We start from the raw sequence: 27618 nt of genomic DNA on the forward strand, positions 1-27618 counted from the left end.
TGAACTGATTTGGGGTTTTCTTTTTTTTTTTTTTTAACAAAGCAGAACATGGGAAACTATACTCCAAAAATGGTTACTATATACGAAAAGCATTTTTCAGAGATTATCTTTAATTTTGGGAAGCACTTCATAGTTTTTTAAAAAGGAATTATACAACACATTATATACAGATGTGTCTTGTTGCAGAGATTGCTTATTTGATACATGGCAGCTCTACTTTTTATAGCAAAATCCATGTGAAAGAAGGAATCACTTTTACTTGTCAAAATTGGGACCCTTAGCCACTCAAGATGCATGGCCACAAGATGGTGGCACCATGCTAGGGTTGGGTTAGACGGCTATGCTTGAGGGCAAGTGTGAATAACAAATTAAGAAGATATAACCTTCAGACATGGTGACTTCACAACCACATCTGCTCCAAAATCTACCTGCTTTAGTGGTAACACCTTACTACTTCATGACCAACTATATTACCCACATTCTGGTTTTTCCTCCTTCATTAGGCATGCAAACTTTTCCTCAGCTGGCAAAGCCATCACCGTACTGTTCCGAATCGTCACAGGCGAAGACTGGAATAAGATTATGCATGACTGTATGGTAAACTTCTCTTCATCACTAACAGTACATCAACTTAGAACCAAATGAAACTCTTTGCAGTGCAGTATATCACCAGCCTTATCCTCGTTAGCATCAAGACTTTGTGTACAAAACGCCTATCCTGGCTATTTAGTCCATAAAGTTGCATCCTTTTACATTGCAGTATATGGCCATGTGCAGGAAGAATATCCAGTGAACCCAGCTTGAGTTATTGTGGTTCCATCTGGCAGATACGCATTCTGTTGGCATTGTTCTTTCCCTCCCACCTTTAACACTTTGGCAGTCAAGTACAAACAGGGGAGTTCCTCTTCTTTAATTGAATTTATTCAACAGATATTCACTGAGCGCCTGGTTTATACTGGGCCATATGCTAGGAGCTCGGTGTTCCCTGATTCCAAGGCATGCTCAAGGTGCTTATGGCAAGGCCCTGAGCTACACCCTCCCTTTGGGTCCTCCCTTTTCCTCCTTGTGTTCACTTCTCCCTTAAAGCATCGGCTCCATCAGGAATCCTGCCCCACACTAAGACTGCAGTGACATGTTCCTACAGCACTCTGTGTTTCTCCTTTGTAGCATGTATCACAGCTATAGTGAGTTACTGGCTTGATTATTCCATCTCTATTTCCTCTCTCTCAACCTCCAGAACAACACTGTCCAAAAGAAATTTCTGCCATGATGGCAATCTGCTCTGTCTAATGCAGTAGCCATATGTGGTTACTGAGCCCTTGAAATGGGACTAGTGCTTCTGAGCAACTGAATTTTAAATTTCATCAAACTGTATTTGATGTTCATTAACATACATTTACATTTTAATAGCCACATGCAGTCCGTGGCTCCCATGTATAGCTTTAGACCGGCAGCAACATGAAGGAGGGACAGACTCTATGTCTTGCTTACCTGTCTGTCTCCAACATTGGGTATAAATCCAGCACATAGTAGGAGCTAAAGAACTCTATGCATGAATGAATGGGGACAGAATTTACCAAATCAAATATAATATGAAGCAGAATTAAATAGATTCTAAATATACAACAAGCAGAGAGCTACAACTGCTTCTTCTGCAGAAGAAAGAGCTAGTCTGTCTGGCTGAAAGAAGTCAGGTTTCTCTGAGGTGCCGGCATTTTATTGGGCCACTAAAGACGGGGTGGGGGGACTTTTGATAACCTGAGTCTAGTGCTCTTCTGTAAAGCCCCATAATGGTGCCCCAAGAATGAAGATTACTGGTTTCTTCTTACACAATTTGAATGTGAATTTGCTATGTATAACAAATCTTCATAAAGCTTAACCCATTAGTTAGGTCAAAGAAATTTTTTAAATGCTTTTTTTGACTTTCTGCAGCTCCCATCACAAGAACTACCATTCAGGACTAGTGCAGGTGGCAGAAAGAATGTCTCTTGGAAGAAAGGAGTTCATTTTCATTGTGCTTCTAAAATGGCACTGAACTTGAGATTCCCTGAGACTAGAAGTGTAGAATAAAGGAAAGATTCTTTTTGATTTTTGCCACGGATGATGTACTCAATGTACGGGGCTTTTGGGAGATTAACTTTGAAGTTAATTATGTTTTATATGGTGAGGGATAGTTCACAAACTATAGCATGTGCACAAATTCGTATTCTTCACTCTGACCCCTCCTCCCTCTCCCCCATCGCCTGCAGGTCCAGCCTCCCTTTTGTACTCCAGATGAATTCACATACTGGGCAACAGACTGCGGAAATTACGCTGGGGCACTTATGTATTTCTGTTCATTTTATGTCATCATTGCCTACATCATGCTAAATCTGCTTGTAGGTAAGTGATGTTCACTGAATATGTTTTAATATCTTTAAACCCAGGTACTTAGATAATTACGTACAATTTTCAAGTAATTATCCCAGATTGCTTGGGGCGGGTATTTCATGGCATTAATTATAAATTGTTGCCTCTCGATCCAGAAGCTGAAAAGACCTTTGAAAGGCATGTAAATGACAGTTGATTGCAATTTCAAGAGTTGTCCTATTAATTATGATCATTAATTTCAAAAGAGCTCTTCTCATGGATTGAGTTGAAGAAATCTCAGAGAGGGCTACCTTTATGGCCTTGAAACATCACAGTTATGTTTCTGAAAGATACATGGTGTTCACCCAGGTGTGGGGCCACCCAGAACCCAATCTGACCTTTAAATACTGCCCTGGAACTGTCAACTAAGAGTGAAAGCCAGCTGGCATGGATATCTCCACACACAGAATGTGTGCTTATGCTCATGACCCTCATGTTTTGGAAAGGCAGGAGCTGGATAAATAGCTTAATCCAAGTGTAAGTAAGATATGCCAACTTGGAAAACACACTAAAAAACACTGTAAAAATTTGGCTTGTGATGTAGGTGATAAAATCCATTATTTATAATAGATGTTTTACTTTTTCTAAAAAATGACAGATTAGCATAATTATCTAACTTCTCCATTTTTCTTTTTTCTTTTCTTAGCCATCATTGTGGAGAACTTCTCCTTGTTTTATTCCACGGAGGAGGACCAGCTTCTAAGTTACAACGATCTTCGCCACTTTCAAATCATATGGAATATGGTGGATGATAAACGAGAGGTAGGAAAGGGGGCCATTGCTTCATGCCCACCCCCAAAGAGATTCCCTGCCCTGCCGCAGACATTTAAGTAGTCTTGCTGTCACCAGTAGACATCTATTGAATTTGGAATGGCCATTGTGAATTGTAGAAAGCCATCATTGACCGTTCAGCAAAATATGCTAGGAAGGGAGAGGGACAGAATGGTCCCCTGTCCAACCGTGGATGCCCTTTTCTTGGACATTCAGAAAGTCATCAAGGAGAGGAAACCAAGGAAGCTCTGAGGAAACCAGCCCTAGGATGAGAGCAGCAGAAGTAGTGAAGTTCAAATCACCACAGCGATGGTGTAATACAGAGCCACAAACAGCCACACACAGCAATCCTAATTAGAAGTGCAAAGGAACTACTTAGTGGTTCCCGAAGGTTATTTTTTTAATTATTTTGGACTTATTCTTTGAATGCTTTAACCATAAAGCTTACCCAAGATTTCCTGGAATTAGCCAAAGCAACAATATCTCATTCTCTAGCTGCTGCTGCTGCTTTTTCTTTTCCCCTTTCTTCATCCCTAGCAAATACTCAGGCCTAGTTCTGGGTGCTGGGGATACAGCAGTGAACACAACGGAAAGTCACCCATGCTTACAGAGCTTCTATTCTAATATTGGGAGACAAACAATATAACGTGAAAGAATAATAATTATTATTATCTCAAGAAGCTATAAGCACTTTGCAGATGGTCATATGGTAGACACCAGTCGGACTGGAGGGCAGGCTACTTTAGCGGGGTGGCCATGACGGTCTGGCTGGGGAGGTGTTGTTAAACCCGACATCCGAAAAACAAGGAAAGTTCTACCATGGGAAAATCTACCATGGGTAGGTTCAAAAACAGTTGCAGGAAGAGTTCACAGAGGGCGTGAAGACCAAAGAGCCAGAACAAGCTAAGGAAGGGGGCATCTTGAGCTAGGCCTGCACAGTAATGCCTGGCTTTCCTCACCACCTTTGTCCCCCTCTCCCCAACACCCCCCACTTCCGCAGTCACCAGTCTCAGAGGGGCTTTCTCTGAGACAGTGGCCTGCACGTGTGGCCATCTGGCCTAGCTCTCCTATCTCCCCTTGATCCACCTGCCTCTCCAAGACCACTGCCTGTGGGAACCTGCTTTCCTTGGATGCACACATCAAAGATGGCACCATGAGTCACATGTTAAGGTGTTTCTAACTGACAGGAATTCATGGTTACCCATGTCCCTGCCTTTAGCCCAATGCCTTAATTCAAAGACAGAGCCAGGCTGGCACGGTAGATTGTGTTGCCCGAAAGGGAGCGACACGTGTTTGATATTCCAGAATCTGGAGCTGCTCTGACCAGATTCTCTTGTATGTAATTGTGCTAATAATTGGGAAGACCTGAAAAGGAGTGATCATTCCCTAGAAGAGCCATTTATAAAAAATGTTTAGAAGTTTGTAGCATCCAGGCTAAGTGAAGAGGAGGATCATGTACATGTGAATGTTGTACTTTCTGCGATAATGCATTAGCAACCCACTCAGCGTGTTTTAGAGAAATAGATGAGCAGAGGCTGAGTCAGTGAAACAGACCAGGAGAGGAAAACCCTGGTAAAGCAAGGGCTGGGGCCAGGGAGGCAGAGAGCCTCCTAGGCTCCCAATGCTGCCAGGTTACAAGATCCCACAGAACCAGAGAAGCACCAGCGGAAAATCTAAGTGCTCGGCTTTCAATGTGGTGCTTCTCTAGTAAACACCCTCCTGACCCAGCCTCCAGGGAGGCAAACAACTTCCTTACTTCCCAGTGCTAATTATGCTATCTTTTAAGAAAAAGATCTGGTGTCGTTTTTCTTTTTTGTGATTTTTTTTTTCTGTGAAAACAGAACCCCAAGTGAATCATTATGGCCTAAAGATGATTTACTAGTTATTGTGCTCTGCCCCCCAGGGGGTGATTCCGACTTTCCGTGTGAAGTTCCTGCTGAGGCTCCTGCGGGGGAGGCTGGAGGTGGATCTCGACAAAGACAAACTTCTGTTTAAGCACATGTGCTATGAAATGGAGAGACTGCATAATGGCGGGGACGTCACTTTCCATGATGTCCTAAGGTACGAGGGAGTTTATACAACCCTGGGTCACAGAGCTGGAGTGAGTGCAGAAACCAAAGCTGTGACCTTGTGAAATACAACCAATAAGTGGGCTAACAGCCCAAGATGCCACACTCATTGACATTATAAGGTGAGGCCACACTGCTCAGGCTCCACATGGCCTTTGTCGCTGTCCTGTAAAGGCCGTGTCTGAGTGCCGCACACAGGAGGGGGTAGATGCAGTGGCCTGACATCCCCAGAGGTGCCCCATATGACTGAGGAGATCCTGATGGGAGAGGTGAGGGGCTTTGGGGAGCACAGCTTCCCCTCGTTCTGTGAGGGAGGAGCTGGTCTGGGGGAGTTTAGTGACTAGGTGGTCCAGCTGGAGTCCAATCCAGATCTTCTCATTTGCTCCATGATTCCGCCCCCAGCTGGCTGGCAAACCACACGTTCCAGACATTCACTGAGACCCCACACAGGACAAGGAGGACGAAATTCCATAAACTGGGTGGTTGAAACAAGTGTATTGTCTCACAGTCCTAGAGGCTAGAAGCTTAAATTCAAGGGGTCGGCAAGGCTGGTTCCTTCTGAGGCTGTGAGAGGGACTCTTCCAGCCTCTTGCCAGCTCCTAGGGGTTGGCCGCCTTCCTTGTAGAAACATCACCCCCATCTCTGCCCTCACCTTCACGTGTCGTTCTTCCCGCATGTGTGCGTGCATGTGCGTGTGTGCTTACACATGTGTGTCCAAATCTTCCCTTTTATAAGGACACCATTCGTATTGGATTAGGGACCCACCCCAGTCCAGTATTATCTCTTCTTAATTAATCACATCTGTAGTAACCTATTTCAAAATAAGATCACATTTTGAGGTACTGGGGGTCATCACTCCAACAAAGATTTTTTAGGGGGAAAACAATTCAATCCATAACAGCTTTTTAAACAGGAATCTATAGGGGCACCTTGGTGGCTCAGTCAATTAAGCCTCCAACTTCGGCGCAGGTCATGATTTCACAGTTCGTGAGTTCGAGCCCCATGTCAGGCTCTATGCTGACAGCTCAGAGCCTGGAGCTGGCTTCAGATTCTGTGTCTCCCTTCTCTTTGTGCCCTGCCCCCCCCCACTTGTGCTCCGTCTCTCTCTGTCTCTGTTTCTCAAAAAATGAACACACGTTAAAAAAAAAATTAAACAGGAATCCATGGATCAAATCCAGAGGTCAATGGGCTTGGAAACAATCACATCTCTATTGTCATTAATCACTCACTGAAATGCAGCATTTTCTTCAGTGATGAATGCAGGCAGCAAGCCCCACAGTGTTAATAATAACCTGCATCTCTGCCACCAGCAGAAATCATAGATAGTTTCAGATGGCATTGCTGACATGGCTGATAATCTTCAATATCCTCTATACCCACCACTGCTTCTAAATTACAGTAGTCCTTTGACCTCAGCTAGATGTTATTATTTAATGCATTAATAAAGAAGCACTTATGTTACTCTATCACCATCTTTTTAAAAATTTCTAAAATTAATTTCATTTCTTTTTTTTATTAAAATAGAGTTGACATATAATGTTATATTAGTTTCAGGTGTACAACATAGTCATTCCACAACTGTGTATGTTATGCTGTGCTCACCACGAGAGTAGACACCATCAGTCACCCTACAACACTATTACAGCGTCATTGACTATATTCTTTATGCTGCACTTTTCATCCTCGTGACTTATTCATTACAAAACTGGAAGCCTGTACCCTCCCTCTCCCTTTCACCCTCTTCCCCTCCACCCTTCTGGCAACCAGCAGTTTGTTTTCTGTATTTATGGGTCTGTTTCTGCTTTGTTTTATTTTTTAGATTCCACATGTAATTGAAATCATATGGTATTTTTCTTTCTCAGTCTGACTTATTTCACTTAGCATGATACCCCCTAGCTCCATCCATGTTGTCGCAAATGGGAAGATCTCATTCTTTTTTATGGCTGAGAAATATTCCATTGCATATATACTGTATCTTCTTTATCCGTTCTATCATCACCTTTTTAAAGAAAATAATATGAGCACTGTATTTGAATATAATTGCTTTCCTTGGTAATAAGAGATATTTTATTTTATGCATTTAAAATGTTATTCTATGAAAAGTCCCATGGGCCCCACTCTCAAAGAGGTCTGTCCACAGGAAAAGTCATGGCCCTCTTCTAGAAGTGGCTATTTTCATCATGTGGCACATATTTGGTGAAGGGCTGGGTATGGTGTCACACATTCAGAAGCACTCAGGTATACAGAAATATGCTTGGGACTGAAATTCGAAAATAAGAACAGGAAGGACCCGGGAGAAGTTCTCTCAAGTTTCCCAGTTTACTTCCCGCTATTCCCTTCTTCCAGGAGCATGCCAAAGGGCAGAAAAAGAAGAGGCAGAAAATACATATGACTAGCAGAGGACGCCATCTCAGAATGTCACCAAATCTTTCCTCCTGGTGACAAATGTTTTTAGGTCGAAGGGAGACACGTAGACACCCGCTGTCATTAGCAGTTCTCATTCGGCCTCTCTGGAACACAGGGAGGCATCCGATAAGATGGACCCCAGCAAAGCCAATGGGGGCCTGGATTGCCCCTCCCTATCCCTGCAGCTCAGGAAGTGATGAAAACAGTTTGGCACTGATGAGATTCTGGAGGAGGCAGGGAAGAGAGGAAGAGCAGACACATTTCCCTCCTCCAAGGAGGGAAGAGCGCTAGCAAAGAAGAGAAGGTCGGGGTGCCAGTGCTGCATGGGGAGGACTCCCGAGCACCTCCGTGGTGTGATGTGGGCGCTGGAGGCAGCACTGAGTTCACGGGAGGGGCAGGCAGGGGCTGAGGGCCAACCAGGGGTCCTGTGGCAGCACCGGCAAGCACCAGGGGCAGAAGGGGCTGCATTCTTCTTTGGCTGTAGACCCCTCAGCCAGGACGCAGTGTGAGTTGTTGCCTTACTGCCCAGGGGCCCTGAGGCGACACATTGGTTTGTTGGCTTCATTTGCCCCCACCTGAACCTGTTGCACCTAGGGCAGAATATTCCACCCTGACCTTTTCACCCACCAGAATTAATGAGGAAGATCCAGGGGCACAAATGGGATCGATGGAGAGGGAAATGGCAGGGGCGGGGGGCAGGAAGCCTGACCTTAGCCAACCCTTACTGACCATCCCCACCTGGAACTGAAGGTGAAGGAAGTATACAGACAGAGCAGTCTTCCTTCTACAGGGAACATTCCAGAGCCTTAAGCAGCTGGTAATGTAGATCAGGGACCAGCCTAGACCTTCGGTTTTACAAACGCTTATATGGCACTTACTACTGTAAGCACCTCCCAAGTATTAACTCAGTCATTTAATAAGGTGGGGACCATGACTGTCCCCATCTTACAGAGGAGGTGACGTAACTAGTCCAGTGGCACAGGAACAGTACCTTGGTTGGACTGAGTGGTGTCCTCTCTGAAAGTTGAGATCTCCACCAGAGTCCCAAATGAGTCCGACCTGGAATGCTCTTGTGTGTCCTCCCCACCCCACCCCCAGCATGCTGTCCTACAGGTCGGTTGACATCCGGAAGAGCTTGCAGCTGGAGGAGCTGCTGGCCAGGGAGCAGCTGGAGTACACCATCGAGGAGGAGGTGGCCAAGCAGACCATCCGCATGTGGCTGAAAAAGTGTTTAAAGCGCATCAGAGCTGTGAGTGAACTGGCAGCATCCGGGTTTTTCTTTCCTCCTGTCAAAGGAGAAGGAGGAGGAGGGACAAAAGAGCTTCAGGAACAGTAGAATGAGATGCTCTGTGATTAGCCTCGTAGCCCCTCAACTGTGTCAGCTTCATCCCCTCGTGATGGCCACCTGGTTCGCACCTGAGCTCTCATCCAGACCCAGCTGCGCCCTCGTTAGCAGAGTCCATAAGGCGTTGCCATGGAATCACATTTTTATAACAGAACATTGATGTTTAAAAAGCAGTTTACTGAACAAATATTTGTTAAAATATTTGTGATCTCCATTTATCAAACTCAACTGTTCAAAATGCCCAAATCTCTATATGATGACTGGCAACCGAGTTTACAAAAGTACTTTTAAATCACTCCTAAAAATTCCACCATTCCATTGATAATGTTGTTTGGTCTTTAACAAAGGCCACGTCTCCTGGGAGTTTAATGATCTGTCTGTTGCCTTTAGACTTATAAGCTTATAGGATTCTCTGACTCATAAATCAATGAACATATACTGTGTTGGCATACACTGTGTTTACACTAGGCATTTCTACTAGATAATTATTTTTATGATTATGCTTTTGACTTACACTTCACACACAGATGAAAGAATCACACTAATTACTAAACATTTATATATAATACACTTTTTAAATCCTGTTTCTCAGAACAACATCAACAGCAGAAACATATCTGTTGGAGGAGAAAATGTCCCCAGGGAAACAAAACACTCCAACCTCCCATAACAAGACAATAGTTATATCATAGCCCTGTTCACTTTGGGGACCCAACCTTTCCCCCCCCCCCCCCACAGACCCCAAGAAGGCACAGGGAGCTGGCTCAGCACCAGACCATGTTCCCAAGTGTGTGTCAAGACAGACAGGCCTGCTTCTATCCAGAATAAGACAAGAGCAAGGGTTTCACTCATCCATCCAAAGCTCTCTGCCTCTAACAACACAGAAAGAAAGGGCGATCCATATTGGCTGAATGAGCACAGAGCAAAATAAGAAGGAAAATATAGAACACCCAAGTTAGTGATTTAAAAATTCTGTTTTAAATACAACAGGAGCTAGCATCAATGAACATATTTATTCCCATTGTTATGCAAATAAGCGTGGGTTGGGAGGTCTCTAAGCCTGCCTTTATAGCAGTCTGAAACTTAACTAGGGGAAGTAGTTAAACATCCTCATTTGGAAGTTCCTAAGAGGTCACTGAGCATACAGGTTCTTTGGAGAGGAGAGAAGGAAATACAATTGGAGTGCTGGGGGACAGGGGGATGTTGGGTTGATTTCTCTGTTACCGAGAGAATGATCATATTTCCATAGAAACAGCAGCAGTCATGCAGCATCATCCACAGTCTGAGGGAGAGCCAACAGCAGGAGCTGAGCCGGTTCCTCAATCCCCCCAGTATCGAGACCACCCAGCCCAGTGAGGACATGAATGCTAACAGTCAGGATAATAATATGCAACCTGAGGTATGTGTATGAGGCATCCTTCCTCCAAGGATATTACGTGCATTTTTTATTTTTTATTTTTCATTTATTTATTTTTTTTAGTGTTTATTTATTTTTGAGACAGGGAGCGTGAGTGGGGGAGGGGCAGAGAGAGAAGGAGACACAGAATCTGAAGCAGACTCCAGGCTCTGAGCTGTCAGCACAGAGCCCCACGCGGGGCTCAAACTCACGAACCACAAGATCATGACCTGAGTGGAGTGGTCGGATGCTTAACCGACTGAGCCACCCAGGCGCCCCACGTGCATTTTTAAAATAAAAAATAAAACAGTGCTGTTCACATGGCCATTTCAAACAAGTGACAGTATTTCTTTTTTTCCAAATGTTTATTTATTTATTTTAAGAGAGAGAGGGAAAGTGCAAGCAGGAAAGGGGTGGAAAGAGAAGAGGAGACAGAGAATCCCAAGCAGGCTCCATGCTGTCAGCACAGAGCCTGACAGGGAACTTGAACTTATGAACCATGAGATCATGACCTGAGCCACAATCGAGAGTCAGATGCTTAACCGACTGAGCCTCCCAGGCACCCCAAGGTGACAGTATCTCTAATTGGAAGTTTTTAAGTAAAAAAAAAAAAAAAAAAAAAAAAAAGGAACATATTGATCTAGATTATCTTTGGACCTTTACAACTTGGAATGCTTTGGGGTTATTTCAAAAGATTCTGATTCTGAGTTGTATGAATACTAAAAAAAAAGTTAATGCTCTGAACGCATTAATTCTATTGATTTTTGTCTAAGGAGTTCATAACGCATCTCTACAGGTTTAACGGAGTCCAGTGATATTACTTGACTTAGGAGAACATGGTTTGCCCGAAGCTCTGCCCTAAATGCTTTCTTCTACCAGGTCACAGGAACTTGCAGTAGAATCAGTGAAAATGTTTGTAATTGACCACCACCATCCTTAAACTGTCAGATTCATTGAGGCTTTGTCCTCCCTTAGTTGGGCATTGGAAGAGCATATGGAATTCAGGAGGACCTTCTTCACTAGGGCAAAGCTTATTTCCATTTCCAGACTCAATGTACGTGTCCATAAAAAAGCCTGGCATGGACACCCTGGAGAACCTTGCTCTGTGACCAGCAGCTGGCGGGGGGCCTCCCCATTAGGAGGGTGCAGTTGTGGACGAGCTGGAGTCGATCCAGCACTCTGAGATGAGCCCCTGGCACAGTAAGGCTTTGTGATGTGTAGCAGCCTAGTCAGGGGCTGGCAGTAAATACCGAAGCCTGTGGCTCCATGGCCCAGCGAGATGCTTCAAGGGAATTCCTTGTTCCACAGCCCAGTTTGGGGTGGGTTTCATGTTGTCGGCTCCCCAACATGTGGGAATCAACTGCCACCGACAACAGGGACTTGTGCAGGGACAGTCAGCAAAGGGCAGAGACATAGAGGCTTCATGTGTGGGGCCAAGGTAAGATCAGGACAGCCAGCCAGGCAGGGCTGATGAGGCTGGCAAAGTGATGATTGCAGAGCTGTCTACTTTCAGGTAAAAAAACAAAACCAAAAACAAAACAACAGCAACAACAAAAAATCCATGAGGTAACCAAAAAACCAAGAGGGGATACTGAAGAGATGTGAGGTCCGAGGCACTGATAGGAAAGGGGGGGCACCAGAGACTGAGTAAAATGTGTGGAGAGTCTCAGCTCTTCTCTGACATTAGTCTTGGCTGGTATAAGCTTCATTCTCCTCTGGGGCTGTTGTAGAGTGTTGTCTGCTGAGCTCTCTTTCTGGAGCGCTAGGACTGACCTATAGGTTGGCAAGAATATACTTTCAGGAAACCGGGCAGTCCTTGCTGCCCCCCGCTTCCTTCCTGGTCCATAGCTACACCCCAGGTGCAGAGGGGAGGTAGCCGTGAGAGTGGAGGAGTCCTGGAGGGATACCTGGAGGAGGTGCTACCTGGAGAATTGTGCCCCCTCCCTTCACCGCGTGCAGGGGTGGCTCTCACTTTCCTGGACTCTCTGAACCATTTTCTCTTTTCCTTTCCCCATTGTGGACTCTGGGGCTCCAGTACTGTTTTTCCTATTGTGTTTTCTTTCTTTCTTAAAATAAAATAAGGGTCCATGGTGGGAGGGAGGGGAGGACGGGTGATGGGTATTGAGGAGGGCACCTGTTGGGATGAGCACTGGGTGTTGTATGGAAACCAATTTGACAATAAATTTCATATTTTAAAAAAATGAATAAACTCTAAACTCTAAAAAATAAGTAAATAAAAAATAAAATAAAATAAGGGTCCAGACTGGTGCAGAGGACAGGAGGGGAGCACAGCGTTAACAAAGAGCCAGTAACTGCTTTATTCTCCCCCATGCAGACCAGCAGCCAGCAGCAGCTTCTGAGCCCCACGCTGTCGGACAGAGGGGGCAGTCGGCAGGACTCCACAGACCCCGGAAAACCCCAAAGGAAGTTCGGGCAGTGGCGGCTGCCCTCAGGTGTGTGCCCCGAGTCCTTTCTCCATTGATTCAGGTCCTAGAGGTGTCTACACCCCGTAGGCTTTGGGTCTCAGATTTCAAATTCAAGTTTACCCCCAAAGTGATTTACAGACTCCCTTCGCTATTGCTGACACTATCTGCCCTTTTCCTTTGTAGTTTTTCTTTCTTTGTATATACTAACAAACACCTACTCACCCATATTCCTATGACACTTATATTTGCCCAGACTGGAATGTTTTATTTTATTGTATCTTATCTTATCTTATTTAGTTTTTGTGGTTATCTCAAAGTGCAACTGGCAAGTAGCAGTTTTTCAAATGGTATCACTAGTTGTCCCTGAACAGAATTTTAAAGTCCATGATGAATATAAAGAACCGAGAGCTGGAAGGATTTCATACTTAACATCTATGGATAGGACGTGTTTATGGGGACTTGTTTACTTGTTACTGCTGGGACTATCACAGCTTTTCAGGAATGGCTTGCAAAGGGGTGAACAGCTCCACGTTGCTCATAGGACTTTTGTCAATTCCACAGCACCAAAACCAATAAGCCACTCAGTGTCTTCGGTCAACTTACGATTTGCAGGGCGCACAACAATGAAATCCGTAGTGTGCAAAATGAACCCCATGACCGACACGGCGTCGTGTGGCTCCGAGGTGAAGAAGTGGTGGACCCGGCAGCTGACAGTGGAGAGCGATGAAAGCAGCGATGACCTTCTGGACGTTTAGGTGGAATTAGCGCAGTGCAAGGTTTAATGGGGAGCACTGTTTTCTAGCATTTTCCTCCTATGGTCTAACATGGACCATGGACCATGGACCATGGCGAGCAGTCTATACTTAAGATATCATTTAATTCTATCTCGTCACAAGAGGTCTTTAAGTTGCTTTTTGTCCTGCCGTAGGAAGGCCTAAAACTTGGTCGGTGGCTGTTGTGTATACAGGGAGTTGTTACTGTGTGTTTGAGAAAATTTGCCTAATGGTTGTATTTGTAATATTAGAGAACTATCCCAATACCAGATGTAGATCACTCAAAGATTTCATATATCCTGTCTGTAAACTAAGGTGTATATTCATATATGCTCTTACTCAGTATTATCACCCCCTGAAAGAGTGCTAAGCCCAAAGTGGCTGATATTTATGGTATGGTAGCTATAGTCTTAGTTCCTGTTTTTCCCACTTCTACTAGAAATACTTCCCTTGGGAAAATTATTATTTATGATTGATCTGAAAAGGTCAGCACTGAGCTCATACTAAAATGATAGTAGTTTTACAAACTACAGATTCTGAATTTTTAAAAGTATAATCCTTTTCTCATGGTATTCTTAAAAATAGGCAAAAGATATTCCGAAGTCATAACAAGTCAGTTTCTGTACTCAGTCACTCTAATAAAAACTGTTGCCTGCTTCCTAGAGAATTGTGTGTGCAGGGACCAGGCAAAGAAATTGTCCCAAGGAGCAACAAGTTTAAAACAGACATGCACGTAGATCGCTTTAGGCACGTGGTTACCTGAAGATGTTGAGTTTCTGTGAAGGCCTTTTAATAACTAAGTTTAGCAAAAAGAGTGAAACTACATGATTCAGCTTATTCAAAAAAAAAAAAAATCACGTGCGTGATGTATCATTGGCTTCATTTCTTACACAGGGTATGTTGATTTTGCCGTAAATTGGCGAAGACATTATGAGTTGATTCCAACACATCAGTGCCATGTTCAATTCAAAATGACTCCCTCCTACCAGATTCTCCTATGGAAATAATGGTAATTTTGTAGAATTGTGCTTAGAACTCACAGTTGAGGGACCCCACAACTCAGCTGTATTTGTTCCACACACCATGTGCTCTGAGAAAGGTAAAATGCAAAGCGATTACACAGTACCTGGGCCTTATACTGGGTCAACCAAATAGAAGCACATCCAGGCCCTTACCTACATTATTTTTGGTGAGATTTGCTGTTTAGATGATTTCTTTTAATGCAGCAATTATCTCAGAGTCCTTTGACACCCAGGTTGCTTTATAATCTATTTTCTCTTTTAACATCCTTAAAATAGCCAAATCCTGTCTGTATAACAAACTTAACATTGTGATGCCATCTCTTGCTTACATGATTAATTGTGACTCTAGGATAATGGGTAATTAAAGTCAGTGAAGCCAAAAGGATTTTATTTGGTTTTACGTTCAGTTGGAGTTTACTTTTTGTACATAAAGAAAATCAAATAAATACTGACTTTGTAAAAGAATTTACTCTGAGTTGATGATCATTTCCAAACCCTTCCTCGTGTGTGGAAGGAGGGAAGGGGGTTTGGGGGTGGGATCGTTAGGAAGCAGGCACTTTGCAGACTCTGTATTTGAATATTCTGTCTATAATTAGTTGGCAAAAGCTCTGTCCCTGATATTCATTTCAGTTCAGTTCCTAAGCCAGAATGTTCCTTTCACGTTTGTGTCCATAAGGCTGAGTGAATACCTTCCAAGCCAACAATAAAACAGAAAAGGATCTTACATGGCTGGGGCATGGGCCTGTACTCATGCTGCATGAAAACGAGATTTTATTTTTTGGCTCATTACACTTGAGTAATACAGCTTCATTCTCACAAAACTGCTGAGCCCTTCCTACAACGTCTGTTAACTGGTGTTGAGCAGAACATCATTGTTGTTCATTCTGCAGTGAAGCAAAGGGCCAAATAGCAATGCATTTAAAGCCATAGCACCCTACATTTTCAATTAAGTGAGACAGCCAAGCAGTTCCTGTGGGACTCCTCTCTACTGTTTCCTGAAGCCAGTAGAGCAGACAGCAAGCCGAGAAGGTAAGTGCTACCCCTCTTAGATTTTTCATCAACATATAAACAGTCCAGTTATGCAGATGGGAAAACTTCGGCCACAATGTTCCCTGGTCCTTAGGGAGCCAGACACTGATACTAATCCTGTCATCATGCCACCCACTGCCTTTAATTAAAGGACGCTGTTGGTTCCAAGCACACCAGAAAGCATAAGGGGCAGAATAGTTGACACAGAGCCCCCAAGGGGAACAGACCACACATGCATTGCACATATGGCAATTCAAGGGGACTCAAAGGGAGCAGGGAGGGAGAGAATGGCCAGACCAGTGCTATTCACTCTATTCTCAGTGGTAGCTTGAGAGTAACACCCATCTTCAGCGACTGGCCGTTTGTGTCCTGTCCAAGCTGAATAAGATAAGGGAATGTAGAAGAAAAACCAGTTATAAAGCCTTAAGCAAAAGCATTTTCAAAGCCAGTTGATTGACATGTTTGCCTGCTTCTTTGTAGAAAGTGGCATACTATAGATAGGTGGCTTTCAATAGACTGCTTGGCAGTGGCACTCTTTCTCAGAGTCCTTCAAAAATGCCTGAAATATTAACCAGGCAAAAGCCAAACATCCCTCGTTGAAATTGGGGTGAAGATGAGAACCCCACTCACATGGTCTCTTTTCATCCCCTGATAGTGATTGAATTGTGCCCCCCCCCCAAAAAAAAAGATACACTGAAATCCCAACAACTGGCCCCTGTGAATGTGACCCTTTGGGGGAAGAATCTTTGCAGATGTAATTAGTTAAGGAGAGGTAATACTAGAGGAGGGCAGACCCGGAATCCAATATGACTGGTGCCCTTATAAGAGGAGAGAGTCACACAGGGAGGAGAATGCCATGTGAAGACACAACACAGAGGGAAGATGGCCATGTGAAGACAGGGGCAGAGGTTGGAGTGATGTGGCCACAAGCCAAGGAACATCTAGGGCTACAAGAAACTGCAAAAGGCAAGAAAGAATACTCCCCTAGAGGCATTAGAGGGAGCATGGCCCCACCAACACCTTGATTTTGGACTTCTAGCCTCCAAACCGGAACTGTGAGGTGATAAATATTGGTCATTGTAAGCCACCCAGTTTGTAGTATTTTGTTACAGTAGCCCTAGAAAACTAATACACCCCCAAACCCAATCCAGTCCGAAAGGTGCCCTCGACCATCCCAGTGCTCCAAGGAGAACCTAATTGGAAAAACACTAGTACAGATCAAAGATTCTGAGTTTGTAGTTTGACATACATGTCAAGTCCTGGATCTACTGGTTATTCCTTGTGTAGTCTCCGATGAGTTTCATACCCTGCCTGAGCCCAAATTTAGCTTCTCACTTTTCCAAAAGGCAGGAAAAAAGAAGGGTGCCTGGGTGGCTCAGTCAGTTAAGCATCCAACTCTTGATCTCAGCTCAGGTCTTGATCTCAGGGTTGTGAGTTCAAGCCCCTCATTGGGCATGGGGCCTACTTAATAAAAATAAGTAAATAAAATTTAAAAGGCAGGAGATGTGAATTTATTCACTTAATTTACCTAACAGGTTCATGAAATCTGCCATGTGGGCTTACTCTGAGCACATGTGCATCATAATCTAAATCATTAACTAGCTGTCTGACCTCCCTACCAGAATCCTCAGTTGGCCAGTTGTTGGGCCAGCCTTTTTTCTGTCTACCACTTCAGGTTTCCAGCTTGAAGCAGGCCTGAGTCTGTGGAAGAGAAAAGACCTGATATTAGATCAAGCTCAAATTGGACCATTCTAATTTCTGATTCAAGACTGTACTGCTATGTAAGGTGACCACTGAACATTTCTAATACATAAGGATGACCAGAAAAGTTGCAAGGTGCTGGAGTTTATATTTAGGACCAAGGGAAGGTTGCTGAATAAATTTTAAAGGGATGGTAGAAAACTAAAAGTGACATCTGCTTTAACTATGGCCTGCACTGGGCTTGTTTGATATACCAATTACATGTCTCAGGGTGCCTGGGTAGCTCAGTCAGTTGAGTATCTGACGTCGGCTCAGGTCATGATCTCACCATTCGTGAGTTTGAGTCCTGTGTCGGGTTCTGTGCTCACAGCTCAGAGTCTGGAGCCTGCTTTGGATTCTTTTTCTCCCTCTCTCTCTCTCTGCCCCTCCCCCACTCATGCTGTCTCTCTCTCTCTTTCTCTCAAAAATAAATAAATGTTTAAAAAAAAAAAAAGATGTCTTTTAGGCTTCCAAGGGGAACACGTAGATTCAGTGGTTGAATACACAAACCTGAGGGTCAACAGAGAGGGATTCACATCCAGAAGCATCAGCATAGAGATGGTATTTAAATTCCTGAACTGGATGAGACAACCTAAGGAGGTAAAGAGAGGAGCAAAGAGAGGAAGTCTGAGGGTCTGTGTGAGTCTGCTGGAGCTGCCATAACATACCACAGGCTGGGGGCTTAAATAGTCAAAATTTATGTTCTCTGAGTTCTGGAGGCTGGAAGTCCAATGTCAAGGCATCAGCAAAGATTGGCCTCTCTCCTTGGCTTGTAGATGGCAGTCTTCTTCCTGTGTCTTCCCGATATCTTCCTACTGTGTGTGCCTGTGTCCTAATCTCTTATTATAAGAACACCAGTCTTACTGGGTCAGGGTGCATCCATATGACCACATTTTACCTTAATCCCCCATTTAAAGGTCCTACCTCCAAATACAGTCTTGTTTTTGGGTACCAGGAGTTAGGACTTCAGCATATGAATTTTAAAAGGACACAATCCAATCCACAACAGAGTCTGTCTCCCTGGTACTGGGGCACAGTAGAAGAGCCTTTCATGGAACAGCAATGTTGAGCCCTGAATCTGCCTGAACCCTAACCAGGACACTCAACTCTGAGTATTCTCCCTTCCAGAAGTGCAGAAACACACAAGATTTGTTTCTAGAGTTTCAGGAAGGTCCACTTTTATGAATCAGTTTGTGGAAGGAAGGACACAGGCACAAAAAACACTGACACCTTAAATCCTAGTTTGCAGCCTGGAAGCTCACAGCTAGAAAACGTCTCCAATCATCCCAGCTCAGCAACTCACTTCAGTGTGAGATCACTCCCATAGCACTACCTCTAAAAAGTGTGTTTTGAGTTCACACTCATTAGAATGGCTGCTATCCAAACAAACAAAACAGAAAATAAAAAGTAGGATATGGAGAAAGTTTATGGCAGCATTATTCACAATAGCCAAGAGTGAAAGCGCCCAGATATCCATCAATGGATGGATGGATGGATGAAAAAAATGTACATGCATACAATTGAATATTACTCAGTGTTAAAAAGGAAGGAAATTCTGATATAGGTGACAATATGATGAACCCTGAGGACACCATGCTAAGTGAAATAAACTAGTCACAAAAAGACAAATACTGTAAGATTCCACTTATATGAGGTATCAAAAGTAGTAAAACTCAAAGAAACAGAAAGTAGAATGGTGGTTGCCAGGGACTGAGGGAGAGAAATTGTAGTGCAGTGGGTATAAAGTGTCAGTTTTGCAAGATGCAAAAGTTCTGGAGATTGTTTACACAACAATGTGAATATACTTAACACTATTAAAGTATACACTTAAAAATGGTTAAAACAGAAAATTTCATGTCATATGCATTTCATCAAAAATTAAAATGTAAAAAAAATTAATATATCCTGTTATCTGATCCCAAAAGCTAAATGACCAAACTGAAATAGCAAAACAATTCCAATGCTGCACTTATTCTTTCATATCTGCTTGCTTTCTGTATTTGATCCATATACTTGGTTTACATTTAATATTTTATATTTTTCCCCAATGCTGTACGCCACTCATTTAATTTAAACATCTCCCTGTAGTATGCCTAGTAACTATCAGAATCCCATTTGAACATTTAAAGGGCTGGCATCACTGGCCATTGAATTAAGACATGGATGGTTTGTTAGAGGGAGATTTTAAGTGGTTTTTCATTCTCCTTTCGTGGGCAGTGATTCAATGTCAATGTCAATTTTAAGGCTTGGTTACAGAACCAACCAACCTATAAGAGGAAATATATAGCTTCATTGTGTTCCTTCCACAAATGGGTATGTCACTCCATTTCCTCTATGATGTGGATAGTGACCCCAAAATCACACTAAGTGGAACCCCTTGTTTTGATACATCATCCCTTACAGTGTTCCCAATGCCTGACTGCCACTGAGATGTTTAGCATTTAAATGAGAGCAAACCCAACTGTAGGTATAGAAATGGGCTAAGACCTGTGGGTCCTCTGCAAATAAGCACATATTAAAAGATGGTACTTTTACATTCTAAGCCATGTCAAAACCACCTAGAATAATAAATCAGCAACTTGGCCAAGAGCTGTCAGGAATAGTAGGGTAACATTTTCCAGAAAAGTCTTTAGTAAAGATCTCAAGGAAGGGAACTGTACCCATAAATTACGGCCAAGAAAGGTAGCTTTTTGATTTGAACTATCTGCATATTCTTAGGCATTCTTTATTTAATTTTATAGCGATAACAGTATAATGTAGGTAACATTCTTGGAGCATAAGAGGAGGTTGGAAAGATTAAAATAAGGACAGAAGATAGGGGAACAGGGAGGTGGAGGGGGAAAAGTAGTCTCTATTACTCCATTCTTGGAAATAGAACATACTATCTCATGTTTGCAGGCAACTAGAGTAGAATGTTAGCCAATGGGTCTGGCCAGCGAGAGCACTTCATCTGGAATAGACAGAATGAGTGTATTAGTCAGAGTTCACCAGAGAAATAGAGACAATAGGATATATACAGAGGGGCAGGGGGGGGAGGGATTTAGTTTAAGGAACTGGCTCATGGGATTATGTGGGGTTGATGACAAGTCCAAAATCCAAATGGCAGGCCAGCAACTAGAAATTCAAGCAAGAGTTGATGTCATAACGTTGATTCCAAAATCTACAAACTAGAAACTCAGGCAAGATTTCTATGTTTATAGTCTTGAGGTAGAATTCCTTCTTCTGGAAACCTGAGTCTTCACTCTTGCCTTCAATTGATTGGATGAGGCTCACTCACAGTATAGAGGGTAATCAGCTTTCCTCAAAGATGATTTAAGTGTGAATCACATCTAAAAAAAATGCCTTCATGGCAATATCTAGTGTTTGACCAAACAACTGGGCACTATAGCCTTGCCAAGTCAACACACATAAATTTAACCATCATAATGAATATAATTTTATTACCTGTAGTTGGTTAGTACAACCTTAGATATAGTCACTTGTATGCCTCCAGAATCCAACCAATTGTCTTTTTTCCCCAGCCCAAGAACCAAAGAATGTTGATTTTATTCTCTCAGCTTCTTGCATGACAAGGAAAAAAGGAAAGCAGATTGAGAAAGAGAAAAGTTGCACTGACATTGTTTTTAATATGTTTATTTGTTGTCAAGGTGCTCACCCTAGTTCACAAGGCTGTGTCAATGGACTTGAGAGATACATCCCTTCCCACAGGTACAGTCTTAACCTTCTCTGTCTTAATTGGAGCCTTAGGACAGTTGTCATAGGATAGACCAGACTCCAGATACTTTCTTCTCTTTCAGAGTCTGCATTTCATGTTAGAAACATCATGTAGGCTCTACCTGGGAAAACACTGGAAACACAACAAAAAAGTCAACTAGGGAACATCAGGCTGGTAACAGGGGAGTAGTATATTCCACCTGTCACAGGAGGCTCACAGTGAGCTCAGCTCTCTCCTCTGGTGCCAGGCGACACTCAGCAGTGGGTTCTCCCAGGTGCAGAGGAGAGAAAAGTCCTTATCTGTTACTGTCTTAGCCAAGAGACAAGGGGATGAGAATGGAAAGGAGTCATCACTCTCTTGACATGTTCAGTGGGACTCATAGATTAACTGAAATATCTATCCCTCAGGGATTCATCACAGGGGGTATATTGGCTTCTTCCCCCAAACTGTCTCTTCCCTACCTTTGTGCAGGGCCCCAAACTGCCCCACTGCGGACACCTGCCTCTGCCTCCATCTTGCCTCTCCTCCTCCCGCTACCATCGCTGGCTGCAGACAATGCCTCTTTTCTGTGTTCTACCAACTTAGCTTCAGAGCCAAACCAATGTAGAATTTCAAATTGGGTGTTCTTTTTGATCCATTGACTCCTTTTTCAGGGCAATGAAAAGGGGCCTAGCTCAGGGCCAGGTCAAAAGATAATTGGGAATTCTGTGAAGCCCTAATGAGCACAGCCTGAAGGTCCAGGCTGTGTTCTCACTTCCAACAACTACCTTGTGTTGACATGTCACACCACCAGCCCTGATTGTCTTATCCAGGGGTCTCCCAGCCCAGGCAGGGGTTCCACCCCCCCCCTTCTGCAACTGCCTCACACCCTGGTCTAACCGCTAATTAGATGCCTCATTTCTTGGCATGTGTATGGGCTTGAACCATCTGCTTATTGATCACATCCTTCAGAATATATTGAATTTTAAGGAATCCAGCCACAAAAGCAGGTAATGTTGCAGGTGGCTCATAGAGAAGCTTTCTCCAGAGCAAACTTGAGAGTACAGGACAGGTGGTGACCTGTAGCCACACACATGAATCAACAAGCTAAAGAACTACTGGCTGCAAAGCCCACAGATTATCCTCATTATAAAGTGATACAATAATAAAATTCAGAATTTCTACATGAAGTCCTTCCACTATAGCTGGTGTCATGGAAAAAAAAAAGCGGGCCAACAAGCTACACAGTTATGAGACCATTAGCCAAGTACCAAAAAGTACCAAGTACCAAGTACCAAAGCCCAGGTTGCGGGTAATTATGCACTTGCTTCTCCAGTCCGGGCCATGTATGAATCCTCCACGAGACCATAAAGCCTTTGAGGGCAAGGATGGTCTGTCCATCTCTGTACCTCCGGCATCTCTAAACGGCATGTTGACGCACATGTGGTTCCAGCACTGCTCTTTGAGCTGAACGGAACAGTGTTGCTTTGGATTGTTTTTAAACCCATCTCCAAATAAGAATGCCTGACATCCCTGGTATTCATCTCAAACAAAACATAACCACTGGAAAGATGTCTCATTTTTCCATCCCAAATTCCTGTCCATTCCTCCCTTTAACTCACTTCTTAATGGGACACAGACAACTTATTCTCAGGTTCACGTAAGACACCCGTATAAACACAGCAGCATAAGTCTTCCCTGGAGCACCCATGTCCTTTGAGATTGCTCCTCGGTTCTCATGAAAGAGCTGTATTCCAGAGACCTTTGCAGGGCACCATGCTGCAAGACCCCCAAGTGAGCCATGGGAACCAAGTTTGGAATAGGCAGGGCCCAGAGTCAGGGCCACAATTCAACCACCCACCCCGGCAGGTGCAACAGTCAGACCATGAGGGTGACCAAGACTGGGTGGCAGGAAGCTTTCTCTGATCCTTAGCCTGTGCCACATCACATACAAAGACTTAGATGAAGGGGGACTTCACTCGAAAAGACTGTTGCAACACTCTTACCTAAGATCCTCTCAAAGGTTGGGCAAAAAGGAATTTTCTTTCCTGGGTGGAGTAAGCTGGTCTAGAAGAACCAGGAGTAGGGAGTGGTATGAATGGATGGCTTGATCAGATAGCTAATCAGGAAATGTCTTTCCCTGAAATCAGCCCTCTCTCAGAGAGCAGCTGGTCCACACCCTGATGCTGACTCAACGTCAGGAGATCAAAGTTCAAAGATTAAACCAGGAAGGAGAGAAATCTGTAAGAGTGTGACCAAGTCAAGTTAGCAGGTATTTTGTCTCAACTGGTCAAATACCTAATCCCTTATGAGGCAGGGATCTGGAGGGTCTGTGTCTGGCCCCTTCACAGGGAAACAAGGAGACACCTGTGAGTCATGTGTAAGTCACAGGGGAAAGATGGCTCTTTTCAGTCAGCTGTTAGAATACAAGAGGGTGAGGTTCCTAGAGCACCCCTATTTTCCAGGAGCATAGCAATGAAGGTGTCCCCCTCATTGCTTCACTCCCAGGGCCTCTTTTTTCCCTTCTGTAAAATGAGATTAGAATGATACATGCCTTCCCTACCTCTCATCGAGAGTGTGAGAATCCAATGAGATGTGTTGCCAAGTGTGTTTTATGGCCCGTAAAGCACATATGAATAATGCCAACGATTGTTATCTCTGATAATGGCCATTGAGTTCCATGCTCACAATGGATTTCAGAGATCACCCTCACCCTCATGTTATGATATTCATAACATTTCCATTCTTCACAGACAGAGGTAATGCATTTGCTGTGTGGGAGGCCATGGTGGGACCTTCTGAAGACCTCTTAGTACACTTCACAAGGGGGCACGACTTCCCCTCTGAGCCCATTCCCAGTCTGCGAAGAATGATGAAGAATTTAGAACCTCATGGAAAATGCCATCTAAAAGGCAGTGATAACTAAAGCAAGCACCTGTGAGAGCCTTTATGTCCTCAGAGATCAGAGCTCTTACATCTCTTTCCCTCAAAGGTGTCTCATGGCCCCTGTCAGAAATTTAGTCCACTGTCCTTCAGAGGTAGGAGCCTGGAGTCCCTAGCAGCAGGTGTCTCACCCTCATGGCCACAGGAGAAGTGTGAATAATGCTTCGGTCAGCAAGCCGGATAAAGATGCCTAGGGAGCAAAGCTTTCTCAGAAACCCAAGGAAGAAAATCAATGGCCTGGAAGGGAGAGAAGAGAAAAATCTATATGAAAGGGAAATGAGTGACACAGAATGCAATTTGAAGACCTCCCCTCCCCCAAAGCAATTGACTCAGGAGATTGAAACCAAAAAACCCCTGGTTGGAAAGGGGAAGGCTGATCCAGGAAGAGGAAGAGCCAGCTGATTCTTATATTGACTGGCCACTGGTTCACGGGCCACTGCTGGTATCTGGGCTGGTTTTTGGTTTGTCTCTGTTTTTGCTGATTTATCAGAGTGGAGTTGACGCAGATCTTCCCCAAATGGGACATCAGGTTTAGATTTGGAACAAATGCTATGTCAGTTTATTAGTTCTTCTCCCTGCTATAAATAAAACCCAAATAAATGTGACAGTTTTTGCATTTGATTTCCTGAATGAATGTCTGAAACTGTTTTTTAAGCAGGGTCTTGAGCACCAATTTGCAACCTTCAGAAGCAATTTCATCAGAAGTATCCTAGAGAGAAGGCCCACTTTGTGCGTTTGTTTAAATGACTGCGCTGGAGGTACATATGGCCTTCCCTAAATGACCAAATCTAGAATATTGATTCCAGAATGTTAATTGATCAGTATTGTATTATTGATGGAGGGGACCACGTCTCAATTATCTTTGCATATCCACTACTAAGCATGAATATGCACATTCTCAAATAATGATATCTCCACCACCATTTGTCACATAGATACTCACCACTCTGGCCCACCTTGTATTTTCTCCATCAGTATCCACATTGTTCTCACAACCAATTCTCCCTCCAAAAAAAAAAAAAAGGTTGCAAAAGACCAAATACTCTCATACCAACATAAAGAGCCCAAAATGACTTACCAGCTCTTCCTTATATCCACCTTTTCTCCCATGAGACCACAGTGGTCTATGTAAATCATGGACAGATAGTGCTTTCTATCAAATGTTAGAAATATCCTCTTAGGAAAGACTGTATTGGAGATTACAGATTCAATATTGACTGTTGATATCAGCATTTACTATTAAAATAACCCACCTCATGAAAAATAAAGGGATAAAACTCCCAGCTAAATGGATATAATGAAAGAGTTCCATGTTTGTAACCTGTTCATGTTTATCATTCCACATCTCTTGAAATCAACTGAATAGAGCAATGTCAGAAGTTGGCCAAGGGAACAATGTGATTTCTCTTTGATGTGTTTATTCACCAACCAGAAGCCCTTGGGGTTAACCTATCTCTTACATTCATTGATCCTCCAAGATCTGAAGGCTTTTAATAAAATTGACCTGACTGAGGCCTAATTCTTTTCATAATTTGTTTAAATCATAGACTGAATCCCAGATTATAACAAAGCTCTTTGCATCTGTAAATGATGACAAGGAAACCGGCCCAGGATACAATTGAATTTCTAGTTCTTTTTTTTTTTTTTTTTTTTTTTTTGAACAAATGATCGGCCATTCTTTAACATAAAATAACTTCTGAGCTGGCAGTGTAAGGATAGTTTCTCACTAGATACAAATTTTGCCCCAAGAGGAGATGAAAAAATGATTAAAGTGTATGGGGGCTCAGCTAAGAGATACTCTGTAGGCTTGCGTCCTAGTTGACCCTGCCAGGAAAAGCTTAACACATACCATCCTTCTGACCTCCAAAAGAGTCCTAGCTTTCTAATTGTGGCTCCATTCTTTCAGGCTACATTGTTTTCTCTGCATTAGAAACAAGGGAATGAAATGAAGATAGTCACTGGCAGTAGGATGTTTCTATGATCTCTTCTTAAGCTTTTTCTGTGGAGGGGCCAACTCCCTAATCACTAAAGAGATGTATCCAAAATCCTGTTGTTTCTCACAAACAATTACTTGATTGGCTTGCAATTTCAGTAAAAGGTTTTTGTTTCATGAATTGACTGTTTTCTACATTATGTCTGAGAATTCATCGACTATCTTCTTTAAGAACGGTAAGTTTTAGGACTTGAATGGAGCATTTCTCTGCATTTGGGTAGAATTCATCTTCAATTAGCCTAACAGGTGGGCCCATTTTTCTGCACAAGAACCACTGTATCATTCAAACATTGCAACCAATCTGGAAGTGCTCTTCTAGTGTCTTTATTCTGCCCCAGTAAATTTGTTTCTCAATTAGATAATGAGAATGATCTGAACAAGAAATTAAGGGATTGTGATGATTTAAAGGTAAAAGTATGGGATTTGGCATCAAGAGAGCTATTCTTCAGTCCTTAATTTGCTATTTTCTGGCTATAGTGTCTTGAACAAATAGGCATTCTTAATCCCCAGTGTCATCATTCACAGAAAGGAATAACAGTGCCCCATTTGGAGTTTCTTATGAGGCCAAACAATACGATAAATGAGAATGCTCATTGTTAACTATAAAGTTCTCTGCAACACATTTGTTTTCCCCACTGAGAGACAAGTTACAAAACAGTGTTACTATGAGTTTGGGGGTCAGACAAACCTAGATTCAAATTCTGGCTCTAAGAGTTATTTGTAAGCCATGTGGTCTGAGCAGTGTAGAAGGCAGAATTGTTTACTGACCCCCTGGATCTTAAGCCCTAACACCCCGGATCGTGACTCATGATAGGATATCATGCCCATGGCAAAGGGATGTGGGAAATGTTGTTTAGTTTACTAATCAGTTGACTTTGAGTTCCTAAAAATGGAGATCATCCAGGTAAGCTTAATTTGATCATGTGAGTTTGTTAAATTTAAGTAGGGAATCTTCTCTAGCTGGTAACAGAGGGGAAATCAGAGAAACTAGAAGCATAAGAAGGACTTTGATGCATAGCTGCTCTCTTGCAAGAGGAAGGGGACAACATACAAAGGAACTCAGAGTGGTCTCAAGAAGCTGAGAACAACTCCTGGCCAACAGTCCAGAAGGGAATAGGGACCACGATCCTATATCCACAAGGAACTAGATTCTGCCTACAGCTGGGATGAGCTTGGAAGTGACTTCTTCCCCAACCCCACCCCACCAACACCCCAATTTGGGCCTGGGAGACCCTAAGCAAAGAGCTCAACTGCCTCTGAAATACTTCTGATCTACAGAAGTGTGTGATAATAAAGGGGTATGGTCTTAAGCCATTAAGTCCATGTAATTTGTTAGGGCAGCAGTGGAAAATGAATACAGGCAAGTTTAGGAGAAAGTGAGGTAAGGAGGCCACCCAGTGCCTGGCACATAGCAGGAAAAAAGAAACCTCTAAGTGTAAGCCGGTCCCTTCCTTTAGAGTTTCATATCTCAAACATCAGTGTGTACATGAATCAGCTGGGAATCTTGTGAAAATGCAAACTCTGATTCATTGAGTCAAGGAGGGGCCTGAGATTCTGCATTTCTGACAAATCCCAGGTGATGCTGATGCTGCTGGTTGGGGA

General features: G+C 43.3%; 1 protein-coding gene and 1 long non-coding RNA gene across 9 annotated transcripts in view; one reads left to right on the plus strand and one right to left on the minus strand.

The window, feature by feature from the left end:
• Nucleotides 1-15082, plus strand: part of NALCN (sodium leak channel, non-selective) — a 335141-nt gene extending 320059 nt beyond the window's left edge. For 7 of the 8 annotated variants that reach the window (XM_086708540.1, XM_086708523.1, XM_086708530.1 and 4 more), the window contains 8 exons: nucleotides 504-597; nucleotides 2250-2382; nucleotides 3056-3171; nucleotides 5084-5241; nucleotides 8754-8904; nucleotides 10250-10399; nucleotides 12732-12849; nucleotides 13384-15082. In XM_086708540.1, coding sequence (XP_086564666.1) covers nucleotides 504-597; nucleotides 2250-2382; nucleotides 3056-3171; nucleotides 5084-5241; nucleotides 8754-8904; nucleotides 10250-10399; nucleotides 12732-12849; nucleotides 13384-13577 — 1114 coding nt within the window. In that variant the 3' untranslated portion in view covers nucleotides 13578-15082. The remainder of the gene's footprint in view (nucleotides 1-503; nucleotides 598-2249; nucleotides 2383-3055; nucleotides 3172-5083; nucleotides 5242-8753; nucleotides 8905-10249; nucleotides 10400-12731; nucleotides 12850-13383) is intronic. The other variant, XM_086708529.1, reaches the window with a different exon arrangement.
• An 8921-nt stretch (nucleotides 15083-24003) lies between these two features.
• Nucleotides 24004-25139, minus strand: LOC147584639 (uncharacterized). The gene is made up of 2 exons (XR_015255708.1): nucleotides 24967-25139; nucleotides 24004-24260 (listed from the first exon to the last, which is right to left on the minus strand). It is a non-coding gene; the product is annotated as an uncharacterized LOC147584639 (long non-coding RNA).
• Between the last annotated feature and the right edge of the window lie 2479 nt (nucleotides 25140-27618).

This window comes from Puma concolor, chromosome A1 (assembly GCF_028749965.1).
Source record: "Puma concolor isolate L17-30 chromosome A1, mPumCon1.1.hap2, whole genome shotgun sequence".
In the NCBI taxonomy this organism is placed as follows: Eukaryota; Metazoa; Chordata; class Mammalia; order Carnivora; family Felidae; genus Puma; species Puma concolor.